General features: G+C 45.0%; 1 protein-coding gene across 1 annotated transcript in view; it reads right to left on the bottom strand.

Moving 5' to 3' along the window:
• The window catches only part of SLCO5A1 (solute carrier organic anion transporter family member 5A1), a 53,546-nt gene extending 40,661 nt beyond the window's left edge, over positions 1-12,885 (bottom strand). The window contains exon 1 of the mRNA XM_066626077.1: positions 11,919-12,885. Coding sequence (XP_066482174.1) covers positions 11,919-12,885 — 967 coding nt within the window. The remainder of the gene's footprint in view (positions 1-11,918) is intronic.
• Positions 12,886-19,970: the final 7,085 nt, after the last annotated feature.

Raw genomic sequence — 19,970 nt, 5'->3', positions numbered from 1 at the left:
CATCACAGCTTCTCTCTTCCACCCCCCCAAACCTGGAGCATCACAGCCTCTCTCTCTCTCCCCCCCCCAAAGCCTGGAGCATCACAGCTTCTCTTTCCCCCCACCCCAAGCCTGGAGCATCACAACTTCCCTGCAACACAAGCACTTCCCCCCCTCTCTCACACACACAGGCTGCCCCCTTCTCTTACACACACAGATGCTCTGCCCCCCCACACACACACTCACACAGCAGGGGATGGGTGCTTTCACTCACCTCATCCAGCATCTGAATGTAAGCCCCCCCCCCCCCCATCACAAAGAAAAAACTGTCTCCTTGGTCAGAATGCCAGTGTTTGCTTATTGCACAAGCCCCAGGTAAGGCTCGGTTCTCACCATAAATCCAGAGGTTTGTTGTGTCTTGAGAATTCAAGTTGTGGTTGGACTTTCCACTTGTTCATTTGTATTGGAATCACGGAAGAACTGGCGAGGAGGTAGATGTGGTGTCAGCAGTGGCCCCTTTAAGGGTAAGGCCTGGGCATTCAGCAGAGTGTGCTGCACAGCTGCAGCCACTGGAAGGCAATAGGGCCCTCAGGGATATAAGGAGTACCTGAGGCAGAAAGGGTTTGTGGGTTTTGAAGGAGTGCAGGTTGGAGGAGAGGAGAGGAGAGGAGAGGAGAGGAGAGGAGAGGAGACCTGACCTGACCTGACCTGACCTGACCTGACATCTGACTGTGGATTGTGACTGGACTTGGATACCCTGATGGATTTGACTGACCTTGGACTGTAATTTGGCTTATTGGTTCTGGACTCTGATTTGGCAACTCTGATTGATGGGACTGATTTACTTGGCATCTGTGGACTGGAACTGGACTCACTTTTGCTTGCTGCACTGGTGAGTTGCACAAGGGGGACTGATCAGCCTTAAGCGGGCACAAGGCCCAGTGGATTGGGATTTGGCAGAACATCACTGTAGCAGAAAGAATGTGATCCCCTATTTGTGTGCACCTGCTTTTGTGAGCTTCATAAATTCTGACTCTAGCGATGATGAGTTCTCAAACCTTTAAGTCTCTCCATTTGTTAATGACAGAGATAATGGTTCTTAATGCCACTGTTGACTGCTGTTCACTTTACATGGTTCAAATGTTGTTCTGTTATAGTTTATTAAATATTTTATTACACTATTTGGTTCAGAATATTTTTTTTCCTGTTTTCCTCCTCTAAAAACTAGGTGTGTCTTATGGTCAGGTGTGTCTCATGGAGCGAAAAATACGGTACTTCTGAAATGCAGGGGTACCTTTTTGGGACAGGTACTCATTCATTCATATAAACCGGTTTGTGTACTTTTTTGTTGAAAAGCATTATGAATAATAGGGGGGCAAAAGGGCCAGAGGACATTGTCGATGGCCTTGAATTGTAACGTACTGGGCACACATCCACAGAAAGCGAGCCAGAACTCAGCTGTAGTGCAGCCAACAGTTTCAAGTTCTCCCTGGGTTCCTTGCTTCAATGTCATCATTCCACAATGTCTCAACTCTGGGCTGCAAGAAAGCAGTGTGCTCATGTAGCTCTGCAACACAGCTGAGGGATGGCTCTTCTGACGTTGTCAAGCAACGTTTGAACAAGACACTTTCATATTCTCACATGGCATCCACCCAATGTATTTCATAGTATGAATTCTCCTACTTCGTGATACAACATGCACAGTATTACTCTGCAGAGATCTTTTGCAGCCACAAGAGTGTTAACTGAGCATTTACCCCACTGCTATGCAGCTGGCTTCATTAGTCTTGCATTTTTTAAAAAGATATTTTGGATCCTAAACATTCAACTTCCTACTGCATAACTGCCACATATTTGATGAAAACTGGAGGGCCATGTATCTATAGCAACGTAATGAAGACTATGAAATCATGTTGTTGTCTATACTCCCTTTGGATTACATGTATCCCAGAAGAATACTTGTAATACCGTACAGTACTTCCATCGGAAGGCAGCTCTGCTAAATCAAGTTGATCTAAGCTGCCCGTCATATTGCAAGTTTCTACAGCTTTTAATTATTAAAATAAATTATGTATTGCAGATAGTTGCTTTTAGGGAATTACTGAACAACTTCCCAAATAAAAATTGGTTAAATCCATGACATATCTTAGAAAAAAATACAGTTTAGGAGAAAATAAACGCAGTACAAAGGGAGAAATAAAAGTTTAACACTATATTGGATAACTCTTAATAGTGCTGCTAAGGCATTTTATAGTCCAGAAAATTATCTTGTTCACATCAGAGAAAGTATACTCCTCCTATATTTCCAGATACTTGTCAGGATGCAACGTTTCTGTTAAGTTGCATCCCATGGCTTACAGCAGGCTGGTTCTATATATAATGTAATTTGTACTCTGCTGTTCCTGCAGAGAGCTCAAAGAACTTGACATATGGTTCCCGGCCAGTCTTGCATCCATGCAACTTATGGGATGCTGCTGGCTTAGAGGTCAAACTAGATGACACACAATTCAATTGTGCAATTTGTGTATTTGTTTTGTTCAATATACATAGTCTCTGAGTGGAGCCACAATCTGGATCAGGCCTGTGAGGGGGAGGAGGTGTTCTGCTTCTGCCACAGTCCAAATTCAGAGCACCCACAGCCATGATACGTCCGAGAGAGGAAAGTCCTTTAGAACTACTCATGAGCCTTCAGATATTCTCTAGGTTTTCACTAAAAAACTAAATTGGGGAAATGCAGATTTTACCTCATAAGAACATAAGAACAGCCCCACTGGATCAGGCCATAGGCCCATCTAGTCCAGCTTCCTGTATCTCACAGTGGCTCACCAAATACCCCAGGGAGCACACCAGATAACAAGAGACCTCATCCTGGTGCCCTCCCTTGCATCTGGCCTTCTGACATAGCCCATTTCTAAAATCAGGAGGTTGCACATACACATCATGGCTTGTACCCTGTAATGGATTTTTCCTCCAGAAACTTGTCCAATCCCCTTTTAAAGGCATCCAGGCCAGATGCCATCACCACATCCTGTGGTAAGGAGTTCCACAGACCAACCACACGCTGAGTAAAGAAATATTTTCTCTTGTCTGTTCTAACTCTCCCAACACTCAATTTTAGTGGATGTCCCCTGGTTCTGGTGTTATGTGAGAGTGTAAAGAGCATCTCACTATCCACTCTGTCCATCCCCTGCATAATTTTGTATGTCTCAATCATGTCCCCCCTCAGGCGTCTCTTTTCCAGGCTGAAGAGGCCCAAACACAGTAGCATTTCCTCATAAGGAAGGTGCCCCAGCCCCGTAATCAGCTTAGTCGCTCTCTTTTGCACCTTTTCCATTTCCACTATGTCTTTTTTGAACTGGACACAATACTCCAGGTGTGGCCTTACCATAGATTTGTACAACGGCATTATAATATTAGCCGTTTTGTTCTCAATACCTTTCCTAATGATCCCAAGCATAGAATTGGCCTTCTTCACTGCCGCAGCACATTAGGTTGACACTTTCATCGACCTGTCCACCACCACCCCAAGATCTCTCTCCTGATCTGTCACAGACAGCTCAGAACCCATCAACCTATATCTAAAGTTTTGATTTTTTGCCCCAATGTGCATGACCTTACACTTACTGACATCGAATCGCATCTGCCATTTTGTTGCCCATTCTGCCAATCTGGAGAGATCCTTCTGGAGCTCCTCACAATCACTTCTGGTCTTTCACCACTCAGAAAAGTTTGGTATCATCTGCAAACTTAGCCACCTCACTGCTTACCCCTGTCTCCAGGTCATTTATGAAGAGGTTGAAGAGCACTGGTCTTCACCACTCGGAAAAGTTTGGTGTCATCCGCAAACTTTGCAACCTTGGGTGGATGACCTCCATCATCAGAGTTCATTTCAGCAGACAATTTTGACTGTGGATATTTTCCAAATATCTCTGCTTTCAACATTACTCTGCTATCAGGGATTCAAAACTGAATAACTCATGTCTGCTGTTCATATGTGCAAAACAAGTCAAACATAGCTTCTTACTACTTCAGCCATTTACATTTGGCAAATCTAAGTAAAGATACTGCACAGAGGCTTGCTGCATTGACACTGCCATTACCATCTACAAGAAAACTCACTGAATGAGGAAAAGAATGAAAGTGGTGGAAGGAGAACACAGCACTGTGCAGGCTTATCCCACTAAACAAATAATTGCTTGGCACCTTTGTCTGATGAAAAATGACACTCTACCTTCTAAACTGGCACAATGCCAACCTGACACATTGTCTGGGGCGTAGGCAGCCAAGAGATTATGTATAAGCATCAAATGCATTTTCTGAGAGTAGGACCTTCAGCCAGAAATGTCAAAACAGCTGTCCAGCCCAAGCTTGCATGCCTGCACTTAAGAGGATAGGACATTGCCACTCAACCCCTGAGCTGGATTAACTTGGAAAATGAATAAAATAGCTCCAGAGCTACATAAGGTGAGTTGTGTGAAATCAGAGATCTCTGGGGCATAGGAGAATTACATTTCATGTAGAAATGGCCAGATCGTAAATCCTTTTGGGGAACTATGGTTACAGGTAGCGTAACACTTTAGAATGGTTGCATACCAAAATACACATGTATTTGTTTTCAGAGGCAAGGAGTTATAGAGCACAGACAGCCCAAAAAGACAATTTTAACTATAAAACAAGGAGAATTTTATTAGGAATGCAAGTCTTTTTCATTTCTACCATCCCATTCAGAAGTGAAACTGGTTATATTGTTTAAAATTCCTTCCTTTCTGACTGTGTATACACTGCTAAACTGATGCACTTTTTATTTTAGCAACATTTATGTAATTTTTGTTCAGGGTGCTCCTTCGCTTGGATCTTAAAATTTGGCCATGTTAGTCCTACGACCTTGCTCTTGGAACATGGATGGTCTGGGCCCCCTTCTGAGACCAATCATCTCTCAGTGACTTGAAAACAAGGCAGCATGGCATAAGCGACAACAACATCCATGTGACTGACTAGTAGAGCCATGTGGTGTATGGTATTTATCGTATGCCCTTGGCTGCCTCGCTTGCCCTCTGCTCACTTGTCTAATCCATTTACAGCAGGGCTTATTCTCACGTTCCAAAAGCCAAAGAGCCGCATTCAACATCCAGGTCTGCTGAAATTAATCTGCCACATAGGGGTCTTTCAAAGGGGGGAATCAATGGCAGGAAGAGGGGGGAAGCAGTGCATTCTGTCTCCATTCCCAACCTCTCTGCTTTCAGGTAAGATTGAAATAGAACCCTGATGCATTCAAGGAGACTCTACTTCAACCTTGAATTAATACATGGAGGGCAGGAGCAAGACTTGCCACTCCCCCCTTTCTCTTTCTCACACACACACACACACACACACACACACACACACACACACACACACACTATCTAGATTTGCCATCTGAGCAGTTCTTTGTGGGATGGGGCCTCCCTCTACTGGAGCCTTTGGCAGTTCTCTAAGAAAACTAATCAGGCTTTCTCAGTTGAATAGAAAGTGCTATAATTTCAGGCAAGAAACTGATGCACAAATTGAAATGAAATGATGCAGAATGTGGGAACAAGGATAAAGCAGGGTTCTGGAAGGTCCAAAACACAGGTTTAGACTGATTAGGAAGCTGGAATGCAACTTGAGTGAAGACAGAATTACAACAAAATTAGACCAATAACATTCGGCAAAAACCAAAGCTCCTTATACAAGAACGGGGGAGTGATTACTTGCTTCTTCTTATCTACTGTACTGACAGAATCCCACTGAATTTAATGGCGTGCCCCAAAATATACTGGAACATCTGGTGTTGGCAACCTTCAGTCTCGAAAGACTATGGTATCGCGCTTTGAACATCTGGTACAGTCTATATATCATACTGCCCATGATACAGTCTTGTCATAGGGTTGTCAGAAACTTCTCAGAGAGGCATTAATTTTGACACACTGTTCCTTGTGATACCACAACAAAGAAGAGACACACTGCCCTCTGCAGATTTGCCACTTGAACTGGTAAAGTGTTTACTCATGAGTAGATCTGTTACACGGAAGCAGATCCTTTCATTAATCTTACTTTTGACAGTGTGCTCAGCTTGCTGTTTCAGGAAACTGGTATAACCCAGCCAGTATACCTGCAGATTTACTAACCAATGCAGCAGCCTGTCCACCAGCAGATCTACTTACTCAGCAAGTGTCCCAGCCTTCCACTTGACATGTCAACCTGGAGTGGTCATTCATAAGCAATTCTGCGAACTGGGCTAAGAAGCACCTTTGAAGTGGTGACTCTCCTATATTTAGCAGGGAGAGAGCAAGAGTTCCTATTCATCCCCAACACAGCATCCTTCCCATTGCCTGTTTTCTGGTATATCTCTACTTTGCATATTTTTAAGACTGTGAACCCTTTTGGAATAGGGCACCATCTTTTCATTTATTTTACTATGTTAATCACTTTATGAACTCCTACTGAAAAGCAAGATATAAATACACTATTTTTATAATTCATAATTCCTGCACATTTCTTTGCACAGGTTGAATGTACACAGAGAAAGAGCAATTAAGAACATAGCATAACAAGGATTGTTTGCCCTTCATTATCCCTGAAATATTATTATTATTATTATTATTATTATTATTATTATTATTATTATCATAAACAGTATTTATATACCGCTTTTCAACAGAAAGTTCACAAAGCTGTTTACAGAGAAAATCAAACAACTAATGGCTCCCAGTCTCAAAAGGGTTCACAATCTAAAAGGATGCAAAAGAACACCAGCAGACAGGCACTTGAAAAGACAGTGCTGGGGTGAGGTGGGCCAGTTACTCCCCCCCCCCCACTAAATAAAAGAAGAGCACCCACTTAAAAAGTGCCTCTATTTAAAAAAATAAAAAGCATATAAGACACTGGTCCAAACACAATCCTAGGAAGCAGCTGGGATCTGCCTTATGGGGAGCCTGGCACTCTTCCTCCAATACTGATTAAGCTCCTGATCTTGCTGAACCACAGTGGTTGGCAGCTAAGTAAGTTTTGGATGTGGTGGGGCCCATTCTGAAACCACTACCTAGTTGTTTGGGAAATTATCATATGTTTATTCAAAACCTGTATTTCTACCACATTCATGCTTTTCAAAACAGCTTACAGAATAGGACACATCAACACACGCATTAAAAACTCACAACTCAAGACACCAGCAGCACAAAATCCTTGAAAGACCTTCTGAACTAAATATGCTTCTTTCTAAAATCCACCAAAGAAGTGTGTTTAAGGTAGCCACTGCAGCATGGATCACAGCCCAACATCATTGGAGTAGCAACTGCCTTGGCATGTAGCTATTTTTATTTCCTAAAAAAACAGGCCTCTGAGCAGGGCCTCCTAAAAAGATATTAGCTGGGCAGGGAAAGGGCACTTGCTGATATAAGCAAGTTCCAGTTGTAAAGGGTTTTAAAGGTCGGAACCAGATTCTCGAACTGAGCTAAACATTTGCAGGAAATTAGTGCAAATGCTGCAACACTGGTTGATCATGCCACCAGCAGAAAGATGGGCTACTAAAGCTTCTGCACTATAAAAACAGGTCTGTGTAAAGAACATTACAGTAGTCAAGGTTAATAAAGCACAGATCATGCTGGCAAGATCTCTATTAACCAAGAAAAAGTGTATAGGTTGCATATTATATGGGTGAGAGCCAGGATGGTGTAGTGGTTCAAATCCCTGTTCAGACACAAAGCTTCCTGGGTGACCTTGGACCAATCGCTCTCAGCCTCACCTACCTTACAGGGTTGTTGTGAGGACAAAAGGAGAAGAAACCATGTATACCACCCTGAGCTCCTTCGAGAAAGGACAGTATAATAACATAGAAAATAAATAAATATTAGACAAAGCTGATGAAAGTATTCCTGGTCCCGACCACTGACTTACTCTCTGTCTTTGTTAGCACATCAAGCAGTGGTTTTCAAACTCCCTTGGAGAGTTTGAACTGCTCTAAGTTCTTGCAGGGGTGAGGGGAGGCAGCGGGGGCAGGGGGAAGGCAGCAGCGTGATCCCCAGGATCGCGCCACTCAGGTGAGCTGCAGGGGCTTGGCTGCACGTACCTGAGCCTTCTGCAGCCTCCTGGGGGTGCAGGGAGCCCTGCGAGACCTCCTGCAGGGCTCCTCACAGCTTCAGAAGTGAAAATGGAGCGATCATGCTTCACTTCCACTTTAGCAAAGGCGCGGCGCAATCGCTCTGCTTTCGCTTTCAAAGCCATTGGGAGCCCTGCAGAAAATCGCACAGGGCTCCCCGTACCCCCGGGAGGCTGCAGGAGGCTCAGGTACATGCAGCCAAGCCCCTGAAGCCCCCTGAGCAGTGCAATCTTGGGGATCACGCCACTGCCTCCTCCCTGCCTCCAGGCTGCCCCCGCCCCTTAAGGTGAAAGTGGCCGGGACCCACAGGCTGGGGTGTCGCGACACCCCAGTTTGAAAAGCCCTGACATCAAGTCTAGAAGCAGAGACAGACTGCAAAACCTGCTCCAAAAGAGTAACCATCTATGTTATATACCACACATACATTTTGCTTTTCTTTAGCATACATAATGTTTCCCAACCACTAGAACCCAACCCAACCAGAACTAGAGCTCCTTAGTTTCAGCAAGATAGCTGTAGTCTAGGGACCAGATCTATAACAGATAAATCAAGAACACTGGGGTTCCCATCAACACCCCTGCCATCTTGTCTGGATTTAACTTCAACCTATAGGTTCTCATTCATTCACCCATTATTAGGTAAGAAAAAGAGTAATCATCAGATCTGATGCACTTCCTTTCTAACCCATTATTTTCATTGCATTTTCACTGCAAACCTATACATGCATACTCCCATATAAGTCTCATTGAACTGACTCAGACTTCTGAGTAGACATGCATAGGACTGCGCTGTGACTGAAATGCTCACCTCTCTTCAACATACAAAGCACTTTAAGCACTAATATTTCTTCTGTAGAAGAACAATTTGAAGGAAAACACAGCTAAGTAGCTAGACTGTTATTACTTTTAGATGATAATTGATTTTGCATTACAACATTGATTTTCTCAGTGGCCGCAATCTTAGGCATCCCGTCCACAATGCTTATTAATGGGACTGACATGCACATAACTTAGTGCAGGATTGTAAATATTTTCTGCAGAACAAAAGAGTTAGGGGACAGTTAGGGGTTAGGGGGCCCTACGAGTTAGGGGACCACAGTTTGAAAATAGACAGATGTAATGGAAAGCTTTTCACACTGTTTCTTCAGATTTCAAATATTGGGGAGAATACAGTATTTGTGGATTTCCCAGGACTGCACTGACACAATATTTAACCCAATCCTTATGGGAGGAAAGCTGCCAATCTCATTAGGATAAACCAACAATGAGAATATGACACAAACAAGGAAGTGTTGCCTTGAAAGGATATAAAAGAGGAAGCGCAGTTCACCTCCCATTTGTACTATCACATGACCAGAAGTATGAGACATAAATCATCAGATTATGGATCTTTCCTTAAATAAAGGGTTATGTACATTTGCAGATCTTTTTATAACTTGCACTGAGAATATTGAACCCTAGATCATCTTCTCATTTTCCTGATGGTGCATTAGCGTGTGCATATGGACCAATATTCTTCTCAAGAACTGCTGTTACCTTGAAAGCTACAGAAACACACTTCCTTCCTCAAGCTCGAAAAACATATATTCCATTCTTGATATGCTGACATATGGAAGTGAACTTATTTTACCAATTATGTTATGAAAACAAATTTTTTTTCCAAGCAAAGGAAGCAGGAGAAATGAGCTGAAAATGCTGTCAATACCGTTGACTTACTTGAAACAGAACACTGAAGGCTAACTAAAGACACTTGGAAGCATCAGCTTGTACTAAAATCAGCTGCTAGTAATTAAATACAATAAGCCTGAGATTCCCAAACTGGGGTGTTGTGATGCCCCAGCCAGAGAAGCCCTGCTCCTGGCCCCTTAAGGGGAGGGGGGAGGCAGCAACATGATCCCCAGGACTGCACCACTGCCAGAGATGGAAGGACCATCCCCACACCAACCTCCAGGGGGTTTGGGGGAGCCCTATGGAGTCCTCTGCAAGGCCCCCCAAGTCTTGGAAAGTGTAAAAATCACGATCTTGACTCACCTCTGGTTTATGATCGTGAAACCGTAACTGGGTCGCAATAGCAATTTTTATACTTTCCAAGGCTTAGGGGGCCCTGCGGAGGGCTTCATTTTGGCTTCCCACACCCCCTGGAGACTGGCATGGTAGTAGGTAAGTTTAAACAACCCCCCTTCCATCCCTGGCAACTGCACAATCCTGGAGATCACATCACTGCCTTCCCCTTCCCCCACAAAGACTTCCCCACAAAGACTTACTCAAACTCCTGAGGCATTTGGGAACCACAGCAGTAAGCCAATACAGACACAGTACCATTTTAAAACCCTGCACAGACATTAAAAAAGGTTCAGATAGTTTATCAAAACAAGTATACTGCCCATGCAGTACCATACTAGTCTCATTAAAATTACAGTAGTTAACTAAATGGTAACTGTGTTACTGTAAATAATTTCACAGCAGTATAACTAGAACAAAGCCCCTGAGTATGCTTACTATGGTAATATCAAAGTGAACCTGAAAAAAATATCAGAAAGAAGAATGTCATTCAAGTTTTTAAAGGTAAAGGAAGTCAATTTGTATGAACTTACAAAAGATCACTGCATAGTCAAAAACCTATTTTGGTTCAAGTAAAACAACAAGCTAATAATTTCAGAATGGACACTGACATTTTGTCAAATATACATTAAATATCTAAACTGAGTTCTCTTTAGCAGTTTCCAGCTGTTTGGTCTAGTTGTTTGGTCAATGCAACCCAGTTTCTGTGAGCTTTACTCTAAGTGTATACAGTGAATTTCATTAGCATTGTTTCCACCCCTTTTTAATATCCCTGGAGCTATTGTCCATTCCTTTCCTTGTTTATGTCTAACTAGATTGGAAGTTGTCAGGTACAAGGGAAACCCTGTATCCGTGGATCCCATATATGCAGATTCACTTATCTGCAGATCAGGTCCACACACACACACCCCACCATGCGCTCCTGGCACACGTCCCCTCCGGAGGGTCCTCTGAGCCCAGCAGAGGCTACAAAAGGATAGGCTTCTCCGGGCCTCCTAATGCCTTATAAGGCATTAAAAATGACATTTCTGCTTTTACAAAAAAAAATGGAAGTGACTTTCTTTCATTGTAAAGCTCAGTCCAAGCCCAGCAAAAGCTGCAGACATCTGTCCGTGGCCTCTTAGGCTCAGAGGACCCTCCGGAGGTCAGGGGTAAGCGCTCCTTGTATCTGCGGATTCAGGTAACCACAGGAGATTCCAGAATGGAACCCCCCATGGATAAAGGGGCATGTCTGTATAACATAAAAGAGAGCTCAAGCACACAACCTTAAGTCATTCAAGTACCATGCCAACTTTGCTACCATATTTTAAATATCAAAACTATGGAGTACAAGCACAATCAATTCAAATTGAGACATTTTCAAGTCTCACTGAAACCAGTGAAATTTGAAACTCCTTCATTTTCAATACAAATTTTCAGAGGAATTCATAACAGCTGCCAAAGTCTTAGTTCCTACAGAATATTAACTGTTTTACACAGTACAGATAAGCAAATAATTATAAACCTGCAGCCACTTGTATGACATTTTCACCCTAACAATAATATGAAATTCTTTCTTGGCTGAAAATGGGAATTGGTCCCATAAGAACAGCCCCACTGGATCAGGCCATAGGCCCATCTAGTCCAGCTTCCTGTATGTCACAGAGGCAGATCAAATGCCTCAGGGAGCACACAAGACAACAAGAGAGACCCACATCCCAATGCCATCCCTTGCATCTGGCATTCCAAAATGCCTTCATAGGCATTACACAAAGCCACCTTACCTAGGTAGAGTGATGAGTTTTCTTTCTTGACGTTGTCATCTAAGTAGGTTGGTCCCAGAGTATAGATGGGTGTGGAGCCCATGCCAATGAGGATTTGGGCACAAATAAACAAAGCTACATAGAGTGAGTGATCGTTTCCACCAGAATCCCTGTGACAGGATGGTGACTCCACATGGTCTTTAGCGGTGTTATTGCCAGTAATGCACAAGCCATCATTAGACACAGAGGAGTTCAGTTCCTGAATCTGATATGGTGGTGAGATGAAATGAGGTAAAGAAAACATGGCCGCCCCAAGGGCAATGAACAAACCGCCTATGGCAAGCCATAGAGGCCTCCGTCCTCGCCCCCCAAAGTAACTGATGAACACCACTACCACCAGGCTGCCAATATCGAAACAGCTGACCAGCAGCCCAGACTCAGAGCTTTTCAGACTGTACCTCCTCTCAATGGTGGTGATAACACTGCTCAGATAGCCAGAGACCATGAGGGATTGGATGAAAGTCAGGAAACACATGCACACCAAGAAGAACCGGGAGTCAGTCAAGACTATGCTGAAAAGTTTTCTGCCTGGGATTGCTAGCAATGTGGAAGCTGGCGACACCCCTTTACTCGTGCCAGCAAACTTATTACAGTCTGTTCTTTCAGTGAAACTCCCATCTCCTGAAAAGCCAGAAGCTGTAAAAGACAACACAGTCCTAGACGAAGCAGTAGCAGCAACATTGGTGTGATGAGCCAACAGGTCAGGGTCAAGGCCACATCTCTGCTCAGAGTCCCATTGGAAGCTCTGTAAGAAGTTCCTTTTGGCTGAGTTGAGAGTGCTTTGTGTGGTGTTAATCCGAGGAGCAGACCCATTCAGAACTGGCAAGCTCTTGGACCTGAAGCTCTCATCCCTCTTTTCAGGCTGCTGTCCTTCTAAAGGATTGAGTTGCCGGTGCTCCTGCTGCTCTGTTATCCCTGACAAAGGCATGATGATGGCAAACCTGGTTTTGGCTGAGTTACCAACTCCCATTCGGATGCATGGTCCTGCAGAAAATCAGTGCTGCTGCTGCCGCCGCCTTTCCATTCCAAGAGCTTGCAAACATTCCCTGTGGTTTCCAAAGCCAGTCCCAGCCGTTCTGGAACAGGAGAGCCTACAATCCAACAGTGTCACATCAGTGCACCAGAGCACATGTTCAGCAGACTCTTTTGTTGCTCCATCCTTCTTAGCGCTGCTTAGAGACTTGCCTTCCCCTCCCCCCTCCCCGGCTAGTGATTGAGCTATAAACAGATTGGACTGGGCCTCCCCCCCTTTGCAGGGAGAGATTCCCACGTGGATTAATCAGCCACGTTTCGCAATGAAGAAGAGCCAGGGCTCATAGTGAAGCCCTGCCACTCTGGAAGAGAGTCCTTGACTGCCTGCATTGTTGGCTGTTAGGTGGCAGAAAGGGAGAGGAGGAGCCCTGGTCTTCAGTCTAAAGCCTCCTGATGGCAAATCTACCAATCTGTAATGCAGAGAGAGATCAAGATAAAGGTCAGCACACTGCTTTGTCCTGCTTCACCCCGCAGTAGTTTCCCAGCTGCTGCTCCCTGGGGCTAGAAGCAGTCTCTACCATCAGGCTCTCCCCTGAACAATAAAAGCAGAATGGCTGGAACCTTTGTGCCCTCCCTAGAATCCCCCCCCCCTTTGCTTTTGCCTGTGCAAAGCAGAAGCTGTTCTAATGGTCCTAACACTACCCTGTCAAGACAGACATTCATCTTAATGCATGGGATGAGACCCAAGGAACCCCCCTACTTTCTGAATGCCTTCTATAAAGGATTGCAAGATATCCGATTAGGTTCTTTTCAGCAATTTCTTTTCTCCTGCATCCAATGAATTCTTTTTTTAAAAAAAGGAAGCACGTGCATGAGTGCATAATGCATAAATGGCCTTTTGCAAACACTCAAGTCCCTTTTATTTAGTCAGTTGCAACAGCAAATGGTCAAAATACCAACTCCTTTATTTTCATGGCTAAAAATAAATAGGCCGAAATAAATATTAAGTTACAAATATCAGGGCATCACAGACCGACTGCACCCCCCCCCCCGTCTACGGATAACAAAGCCCAGAGTTTCCCAAAGAGGCACAGAAAACAAAGAGACTCTCTCAATACACTTCTGATGGCCACGTGCCAACCCATATGGGCTACATAAGAACACGAGAGCATTACTCAGGCGCAATCGGTGCACACAAACAACACTGCACCCCATTCCAACTGTGCACTTGGACAAAGGGGAAAAAAGTCAGCGCCCTTCTGCATGGGTGGTGTGCTTCCAAAGCTCCACGCTTGGCTTTGTGCGCTGCCTGCCTGCCTGCGGGTACACAACTTCTTTCCAGGAATCTCCGCCTTGCAAACCTGTCCTCAGCGCATTTCCTCTCGAGCCATTCCCTGGGCACTCCCTGAGCAGGCAGGCAGGCAGGCACAGGATGGCAGCCCCAGAGCCCCCCAGGGGGCTTCCTGAAGTGCCCCCACCACGACTTCAACCCAGGGCCCCGGCCACTGAATGAGGGGCAGGTGCACAGTCCCCCTCTCGGTCTCCCTCCCGGCCAGGTGAGCCTGCTCCATGCGACGCCAGCGCCCAAACTTTCAGCCTCGGGGAGGGTGGGGAGCCCCGGAGGGATGGAGGAGCGGGGAGGGAAAGCGCAGAGCGGAGCCACCGGGCACCCCCGCCGGCGGCGCCCGGAGGAACAAACAGCCTCCTACTCACTCTGCCCGCTCGCCTGCGTGCGTCTGTGGCAAGCCAGCGCGGGGCGCCAAGGCAGCGGCGGCCGCTCCGCTCGGGGGTTCCCTCCAGCACGGCAGGTGACGGGGCGAGCAAGCCCGAGCGCGCTGTCCCCGTGAACTCTCCGCCTTCCTCACCCGGCCTGACACTCCGCGCCGAGCGCCCCCCCCCCCCAGCAGAGGCAGGCGAGGGCGCGCAGGCGCATCTCCTCTCTCCTTTGTCAGGGGAAGCGCCTGCCGGCTGCGGCTGCCGCGCTCTCCACCTGCTCCTGTCCTTCCAGGGCGCGCAGCGGCGCAGGCAGGCAAGGAAGAGAACCGGCTGCCCGAAGGCGGGGTCCCGCTGCCAGGAAGACAGAATGATCCCAGCCACCCAATGGCCAACCCTCGCCTGGTCCTCTGCCCAGCGTTGCATTTACGCAACAGGGACCCAAGGGGTATACCTGGGGCCAGGCAGAAAAGTGGGCTCACCCCACTGCTTGGCTTTCCCTTCAGCCCGGGGGGGGGGGGCGCTCTGGAGACGCCTGGAAATAAATGTGAGGTTGCACCCTGATCTGGGAGGAAGAACCCATTGGGAATGACCTCTCAGCCAGCTATTTTCAACCTTTTTCATCTCAGGGCACACTGGCAGGGCATCAAAATGGTCAAGGCACACCATCAGGCTTTTGACCATTGACAAGGCACACCATGCAGACAGTGGGAGCCCCTCATTGTCCCTACTAATAAATGACCTTCCCCCAAATTCTGGTGGCACACTCGTGGACCACTTGTGGCACACCAGTGTGCCACGGCACAGTGGTTGAAAAAACACACACAGGGCTGCGCAGTCTTATCATCAAAAGCAGTCATCATTTATTTGGGCTGCAGTCATATTCACACTTCCGTGGGAGTAAGCCCCACTGACTGTCACCAGACTTGCTACTTCTAGGTAAACATGCATAGGATTGGGCTGTTAGAAAACAACCCCCACCATCTAATCAATCATCACACTTGTGCCACTTCAGAGAATACAGGATAATTGGTGCTTCCAGAATAAAAATACAATCACAAATGCTGTTTTTTTAAAGCGATTTCTGCCCAACGTTGCATATACACAACAGGGACCAAAGGTGTACAACTGTGGGCTGGGTTAAAGGAGGTTGGAAAAGTGCACCAGTAGCCCATTTCCCCACTCAAAGCACCTGGATGAGAATGAAAAAGTCCTCAGCTGTGATCAGAAGGGCAAGGCCAGCCCAGCCATGAGGCCAACTGAAGCGAGCCTCAAGCAATGGGCTGGAGGAGGCAGCAAACAGACAATGGTGCCCTGCACCCTGTACCTGTATACAGCACCCCCCATCTACTGCCCACTGAACTGCTTCACCCTGTGCTCCATGTTCCAATTCTCACTTGCTGAAAGTCAATGAGAAGAGGACTGGGGCAGTGGCAAGCCTCCAAAGTTGCTGCCACAAGCAATCACAAGCTCATACCCCCTAGAAACAGAGTTTCACCTACTGTGTCGTCGTCCCCCAATTTTTTTCTGGTGCCACCACTAAGGAGTCCCAGGAAGTCTCCCTTCCAGGTACTGACCAGACCCAGATCTGTTTAGCTTCAATAAAGTTGCTATATTGCTTGAATCTTTTGCAGTCTCCACTCATACTCCAGCAGGCACTGGAGTCTATTCAAGTCACAACTTTTTTCTGAAATCACTGTCACAAGTTGCAGGTCAACCATGAGCCATTGACACATGTGACTTGAGTCTCCCACAAGTTGTGAAAGCTTTTTTGCGACTCAAGCCCAAGTCTCAAGTTCCCATCCTTGCTTAATATATTGCTTTTCTGAAAAGGTCAGATTGGTTTGCAATAACAAACCAAACAATTTAAAAGTCAATGATATAAATTTTATCAACAATAATACATCAATAAGAAACTTAACAGCCATGGAAACCAACCAAAAACCTGACAGCAGACGCACGCTATATATATTTTGTACATATAAACAAAAGTGAGTATGAATGGTGATAATCATAAAGCGTTTGTAGCAATTGCCTCACATTTGTGGAACATTCTTGCAGAAGAAGTGAAGAAATATATATGTTTCAAGAATGTTCCACAAATGTGAGGCAATTGTTATAAATGCTTTATGACTATCACCATCCATACTTGCCACAAGAATGGTATATAAACTGTTGGAGAAGAAGTAGCCCATAAAGTATGAGAGTGTCAGGCTTTAAAAATCAACCAGCATCCTGCGCTGAACATAGAAGCAAATTGGCAACCAGGTCTATTAGCATGGACCCACAAGCTACCTTATATTGAGTCAGACCATTTCTTCATCCAGCTCAGTATTGTTTACATTGACTGACAGCAGAAAGGAGCCCTACCTAAAGACACCATAAACTGATGACTTCCTGTCTGGAAAAACATGAACTTGAACTTGTCCACTGAGTTATAGCCCCATGCACCCATCGCTCAACACCTGTCAGGAGGATTGAGTTAAACATGACCTACACTAAATTCACCTCTCATCTTAATTCTCATCTTAAAGGGCCATGGAGGCAAAGCACTAGCAGGGATGGGATACCCTGCTGGTAATCTTAGCCAACCTTCCTTCCATGGATCAACAGATCCACTGAAAGAGCAGCTTTCTAGCCAATTACTTAAAAATAAAAAAAGTTCTGTTATCTATATATCAGCAATTTCCAGATGTTAGTTAAAGAGACAACTGCAATTTTCAACTGCTGTGCTGGGGCACATTGGTGTGCCACAAATGGTCCACAAGTGTGCTACCAGAGTTTGAGGGAGGGTCATTTATTAGAAGGACCACTAAAGGATGTGAGATTCCTGCTGCGGGCAGCATGGTGTGCCTTGTCAAAAAACTAATGGTGTGCCTGCTTGACAATTTTAGCACCTAGTCAGTGTGCTGTGAGATGAAAAAGGTTGAAAATCACTGGTGTATCATGACAAAAGAAGTGGGGAGGGGGCAGGAAGGAGAGCCAATATGTCATATTTAACAAAGATCAATTCTATTTTATTGGGTCTCTTTTGTGAAACCTTTGGAATCCACTATAAGAGACTCTGACTCCTTAGTTTCATTTTAGTGCCAGAACCAAGCTATTCATGCAGTAGTACAGGACCATGTTCCTGTATTTTTTCTTAGAATTTTCTACAAATACAAGTTTGCTAATGGTACTGTTATTGCAATATTAACTTGATAAGCTACAGCAGTTGACATTCTGTTATCTATGCAACAGGGTACTAGAGCTTTGTACTTTATTGCATGGGGTCACTTATTATGCTCAATACACATCTTAAAAGGTAGAGGGTAATTTGACACAGGAAGTAGAACAATAACTATGTCAATTGTTAAATTCATTGTTCTGTGGAACTCTGTCAGCTGTTTACAAGCAGAAACAGAACTTTCAGCACCTGAACTGAGAATTTCTCACACCTGAAAGGGCACGTCAAATGCCATTCCTCTCTTATTTAGTGGTGTGCCAGTTTCCAGGGCTTCTCCTCTCTGGATAAAAAAGAGATGCTCCAGCCCACCACTCCCTTCTGCTCCACACTTTTGCTCTATAACACACTCCCTTGTCCTTTCTGAATCAAGAAAGCAGGAGGTGATGCAGCAGGGGCAGGCTGAGGCAATCAGTGGGCTTCCCCCTGCCCCAATCTGCATCCTGAGGTGACTACCTCACCCAGCCTCATGGATGGGCTAGCCCTGAACCAAAACATAGAACAGTTAAAACTACTCACATAGAGATAAAACTTCAGTAGAAAGGGTAGAGAAATAAATGGTAGACAGGGCAGGAACTGGAGAGAGAATAAAGTACAAACTCTAAAATATAAAATCCAATATCTCAAGAGCATTAAAATTCCACCTGCCATGAAGCCTGCCTTTTTATTTCACAAGAATTGTTCATTAAAATTCTTCCTGCAGTGCAGGAACTATCCAAAACAATAAATGGAATGTTCTGGCCTTAGGGTTGCAGATGGCAGAAGCTATTACATAAAAAAGACTTTCATCTGATTATTAAACTTGCATTTCAAACCTATGGATCACAGCGAATTGAGTTGTTAGATAAGGTTATCCAGAGGCTTTTGATTTCCTGTAGCATATTAGGCTGTCCTAGATAGTGTAAATTACCACAGTTAGATATGTTTGCACTTTCTAGGCACAAAATTCTTTCCTCTATGAGCTCATACACTTATCCTTGTCCAGAATCCAGAGCCTGACTCCTACTTCTGCCTTGAACACAACCGGTACCTACCTGCTCAACCTAACAGTATTCATGGGCTTGAGATTTCTGGTCTTGTTTGGTGATTGCCACTTATCGCCCACTTTTGGCACCATCCAGTCTGTCATGTGTCTAGTCACATGCAGTACTTTTTTGATATAGCTGGATCAAGGCAATATAAACAAATTCCATCTCGTTGTATAAAACAACTTTTCTTGCTAGGTTTTGTGCTTCAGTCCAGTGGACATAAAGGAGAGGGCCTGTAGCTCAGGGGTGGAACATATGCTGATGCAGTCCCAAATTCAATCCCTGGCATCTCCAGGTAGAGCTGGGAAAGACCCTGAAGAAACACAGCCAGCCAGCCTAATTTTGAACCACATGGACCAGCAGCCTGACTCAGCATGAAGCCGCATCCTAACCCATTTCGAAATATGAAATACTCTATGCTGTCCCGAGGCAATAGCATCTGGGTAATTCTTAAAACTAGTGAAGTAAGGAGATACATCCTAACATTTGGGTTTGAAAAATAATCCTCTTTTGAACTTGCCCTTGACTTTTACTTCCTCTACCCTCCCATTTCTGGTTTACCATTTCTGCATGAAGGGGCTTGGGTGCACTGAGCCCAACTGGTTTGGAGGCTGGGCATCATTAGAGTAGCAAGAAACTAGCTGTGAACAGGCCTTCCGTTGGGTTTTTCACTTTAGCACATTCCAGAAAGAACTGCTCTCAGAATTCTTCTGCCAGGAGAGGACAATACTGGTTCTGCTGCTTCCCCAGTCATAGGGTGAACTAAGATGCAGATGTCTCCCAAATCACAATACAGCTATACCGCAGCCTCATCTTAAATACAGAGAAGCACCAGATGAGCTAAGTGGCTGACATGAGTGATAGAACTGTGGTGCCTATTCAAATCAATAGGACTAAAGATCTTAATGTAGCTATTATGACATCAGAAGGAACTTGGTGAGTCAGTTGTTCTCCACTGCTGTATTTGAATTCTACACACATGATAAATATACATAGCTCTAGACAGCTCCATCCTGTCCTTGGCTGAAGCTACTGTGACTTAAGGAATGGCTCATGTCACAACAACTAAAATAGCAT

This window comes from Tiliqua scincoides, chromosome 4 (genome assembly GCF_035046505.1).
Source record: "Tiliqua scincoides isolate rTilSci1 chromosome 4, rTilSci1.hap2, whole genome shotgun sequence".
Lineage (NCBI taxonomy): Eukaryota > Metazoa > Chordata > Lepidosauria > Squamata > Scincidae > Tiliqua > Tiliqua scincoides.
Note: the sequence above shows the minus strand (reverse complement) of the source record. Positions and strands in the feature narration are given on the sequence as shown.